The sequence below is a fragment of the Verticillium alfalfae genome, genomic scaffold, assembly GCF_000150825.1.
Source record: "Verticillium alfalfae VaMs.102 supercont1.2 genomic scaffold, whole genome shotgun sequence".
In the NCBI taxonomy this organism is placed as follows: domain Eukaryota; kingdom Fungi; phylum Ascomycota; class Sordariomycetes; order Glomerellales; family Plectosphaerellaceae; genus Verticillium; species Verticillium alfalfae.
Window position 1 is genome coordinate 2,861,038 of NW_003315037.1, and position 3,639 is coordinate 2,864,676.

Below are 3,639 nucleotides of genomic sequence, written 5' to 3' on the forward strand. Positions count from 1 at the left end.
CACGAGTGGCAAAGTTGGAAGTCGAACAGGTTAAGCAAACCCGAGCAGCTCCTGGGCCTTGGTCCGCAATTTAAATTCTAAATCTACCGCTCGCCGTCTTGGGATAATCATCCACCCAAAACACATGCTTCGGCACGAGGTGGCCAGAGAGGTGTTCCCGGACCAGCTCCGAAACATCATCCTCCGTGAGTTCCTTTTCCGCCCGCCGACCCCGCCTTGGCGCGCACGACAAACGCGGCAACATTCTCGCCCAGCTTGTCGCAAGGGACGCCGACGACGGACGCATCACTGACGAGCGGGTGCTGCAGCAGGCAGTTCTCGACCTCGAGGGGGTGGATGTTCTCGCCGCCGCGGATGATGAGATCCTTGATGCGTCCGGTGATGGCGACGTAGCCGTTGGCGTCCATGCTCGCCTCGTCGCCCGAGTACATCCAGGTGCGGCCGTCTGACTCGTCGATGCGGTCCTCAGCCGTGCGCGCGGCGTCACCCCAGTAGCCGCGCATGACGAGGTAGCCGGCGGCGGCGAGCTCGCCCTTTTCGCCTCGCGGCAGGATGCGCGAGCGGTCGAGGGGGTCAACAACCTTGACGGCGGTGTGGGGCATGGCGCGGCCGACGGTCGTGGTGCGCAGTCCGAGGGGGTCGTCTGGCTGCGTCATGCAGCTGACGGGGCTCGTCTCCGTCTGGCCGTAGCAGATGACGAGGTCGCGCAGGCCGAGGGTTGCATAGAGGCGGCGCATAAGAGCCTCCGGTACGGAGCTGCCGGCTGCGATTCCCTTGGTCAGATTGCGGGGGAGGTCGGCGGGGTCGACGACGCCGGCGGCCAGGGCGTCGAGGACGGCGATGAACATGGTGGCGACGCCGTAGAGGCCCGTCGCGTCGTGAGCGGCGACGGTTCGCAGTGTTGCCGAGGGGTCGAAGGCGGGGGAGGGAAACAGGATGGCGGCACCCGTCGTGGCTGTGGCCATGTAGCCGAGGATGCAGCCGAAGCAGTGGAAGAGAGGCGGTGGCACGACGATGCGGTCGGAGGGGTTGAGCCCCATGCGGCCAGCAATGAACGCGCCGTTGTTGAGGATGCCCGTGTGTGTGAGCATGGCGGCCTTGGGTGTTGATGTCGTGCCCGAGGTGAACTGGATGTTGATCGTGTCTGACGCCGACAGCGGCGCGTCTGGTGTGATAGCGTTGAGGGAACCGTCAATGAGACGATCAAAAGGAGTCAGGGCGCGGTATGATTTGAGAGGAAAGTTGACGAGGGGATGAGACGTTGTGTTGTCGAGAACAACAATCGTCTTGAGTGACGGGACGGTGGGGGATTCAACCTTGGTCCCTTCGAGGTTCGGTACGAGCGACCGCAGCAACTCCTCATTGCTTCGCCCGCGGCACGGCTTATAAGCCAGGTCTGTAACGGCTCCAATGATGAGCACCTCGACGCCGAGAAAGTCAAGGCCAGCCGTCACCTGCTTGACGTTGAAGCCAGGATTAAGAGGGACTAGGATGGCGCCGAGCTTGAACGCGGCATAGGTCAAGGCGGCGAACTCGCTGCAGTTCCCGAGGCTCACGGCCAGACGGTCGCCTTTTTTGACGCCGAGAGAGCGCAGGCTGTTGGCGAGACGATTGGAGAGCAGGTCCAGGGCTTCATAGGTGAGGCTCGTCTCCCGAAAGTCTGCCACCGAAGTGGGCAGGTCTGGTGCCACTGCTGTAGGCGAGCGAGCGACGACTGCTGGCCTGTCGCCGAACTGAGAAACGATGGATGCGAAGTGCTCCGGAATCGTGTGGGGTAGCAACGCAGGCTGGCCCATTGTTAGAGCTTGAGATTCTCCCTTGTGGTGGCCCCCCCCCGCTGAGAAACCTACCTGGTCAGGGCCAAGACTGAGACTGTCCCTCATTGCGGAGAGACATCTTCGCGAAGCCGGATCTCCGAGTCTGAGCAGTCTCTCTAGAGACCTGGGGCTGCGCTGCAGGCATCGTGAAGGGGTCAGAAGCATGGCTGATGGGCAGGCGGAGGTGGGATGTTATGGAGAAGAGGGGTTGCTGGCACCCTATGAAGCCGGCAGACTAGGACAGCTCGGTGGTATCGTTCGGGAGCATCGAGTTGAAAAGCCAGGATGGAAGAAGCTGGAACAGGGAGAATGAGAAGCAATTGTACGGTCGTCTAAGCAAAGAAGCAGAGGAGGAGGCTGATGTCGTTGATTTGACGAGCGGTGATCATGGCTAGTGACGGGCAAGAGCCGCCTTTACCTTGGCTGGCGTTGAGCCTCGGGGAGGTGCATCCGCCAAGACGGGGAAAGCACGATGCGGAGAGAATGCGGGGTACGTACTCTTGCCGTCCCTAGCCGCCTTTGGCCTCCTCAGCAACTACCTAGGCCCTGGCCACCTACCTTCACCTAGGTACCCCTAGACCCTATGCACCTATAGGCAGCTAAACAGGGCACGGATCACGGCTGCTGTCTCCAACACCCACCATAACACTGCCACTCGGCCGAAAGCAATGATAAGACGAACATTTACTCGGATCAATTCCTCTCCTCCGACTCTCCTTCAACTGGGTATAATACAAAGAGAGCCAACTCAGAACACATCCACACAACATCCTGCTCTTCAATTCCTGGACGTGCTGCTATGCTCCCTCTACCTCCTCCACCTTTTGAAACCCCAAAAGCCACCAAGACCGTCTATGTGAAAGTAGAAGTAATACATCTATGCGCGATATCGCCCTGCCGCCCTCCGAGTGATGCACTCCGTCGCTGCGAGGGCCATCGCAGGGAGAGGGGGGGGGGGAGGGACGAGCCAGTCGTGCCCATGGGCCGACAACCCAAACGTCCCAACGCCGGGTTGTAGTAATGCAATGTACCAAAATGGGCACTCTAGTCAGGAAAAAAAAAACGGGAAAAGAAACAAGGTCGTGTCGTCGTGGCAGGGCGCCGTGGCCGCTAATCGTTGTTTTCGCCAATGTGACGCAGCGCCTCGGGCTTCCACGTGCCTGCGAGGCAGTCAGCAAAAGAGGTCGCGGAACAAACACCTCGGCGAATGACATACCTTCGAACTCGTGCTTCACAAACGCCATCGGATCGTCGTCGTCTTTGGCCCCCATCTGCTGCACGCCTGGGCTGAAGCTCGTAATCGGCAACACGACGACGTCGCCCACCTTTTTCGACTGCTCCATGCCCGTAAAGTTGCGCCAGTCAATGGGGCCCTTGGAGTGGGCCATGTCGAAGTATCGCGCGTCATTGAGGTAGTCGAACACCGTGTCCGTCCACACGGCCGGGCCGGTAAACTCGACGACGTTGTCATCCATGACCTTGGACAGCTGCCCCGCCTTGACCCTCCTGAGTGTCTCCTCTGTGATGCGCGCGACAATGTCGCGGAGCACCGGGTGGCCGGGCTTCGCCTGAATGGTCCACTGGCAAAACTGAATCCTGCGACTGTACCAGTCGTGCCAGTCGGGGCGGTCGGGGTCGGCCTCGATGCCGATGACGAGGCCAATGGACGTAGTGGGGATGCGGTCGGGAACCCAGTCGAGCGCAGACCGAATGGCATACGTGTCGATGTCCGAGTAGATGCCACCGCGCGCCAGCAGGATGAGGTAGCGGAAAAAGTCGGCCTTGAGCACGGGCAGCGCAGCCGCGTTGTAGGCTTCGAGCA

The 3,639-nt window shown here is 60.6% G+C and overlaps 2 protein-coding genes across 2 annotated transcripts in view; both read right to left on the minus strand.

Moving 5' to 3' along the window:
* Positions 1-176: 176 nt before the first annotated feature.
* Positions 177-1,982, minus strand: VDBG_02348 (short-chain-fatty-acid-CoA ligase; the record flags this gene model as incomplete). The annotated part of the gene is made up of 1 exon (XM_003008114.1): positions 177-1,982. The coding sequence occupies one exon, from the start codon at positions 1,980-1,982 to the stop codon at positions 177-179; it is 1,806 nt and encodes a 601-aa protein (XP_003008160.1).
* A 945-nt stretch (positions 1,983-2,927) lies between these two features.
* The window catches only part of VDBG_02349 (initiation-specific alpha-1,6-mannosyltransferase), a gene marked incomplete at both ends in the record, with an annotated part of 1,145 nt that continues 433 nt past the window's right edge, over positions 2,928-3,639 (minus strand). Inside the window, 2 exons of the mRNA XM_003008115.1 lie at positions 2,928-2,977; positions 3,034-3,630. Coding sequence (XP_003008161.1) covers positions 2,928-2,977; positions 3,034-3,630 — 647 coding nt within the window. The remainder of the gene's footprint in view (positions 2,978-3,033; positions 3,631-3,639) is intronic.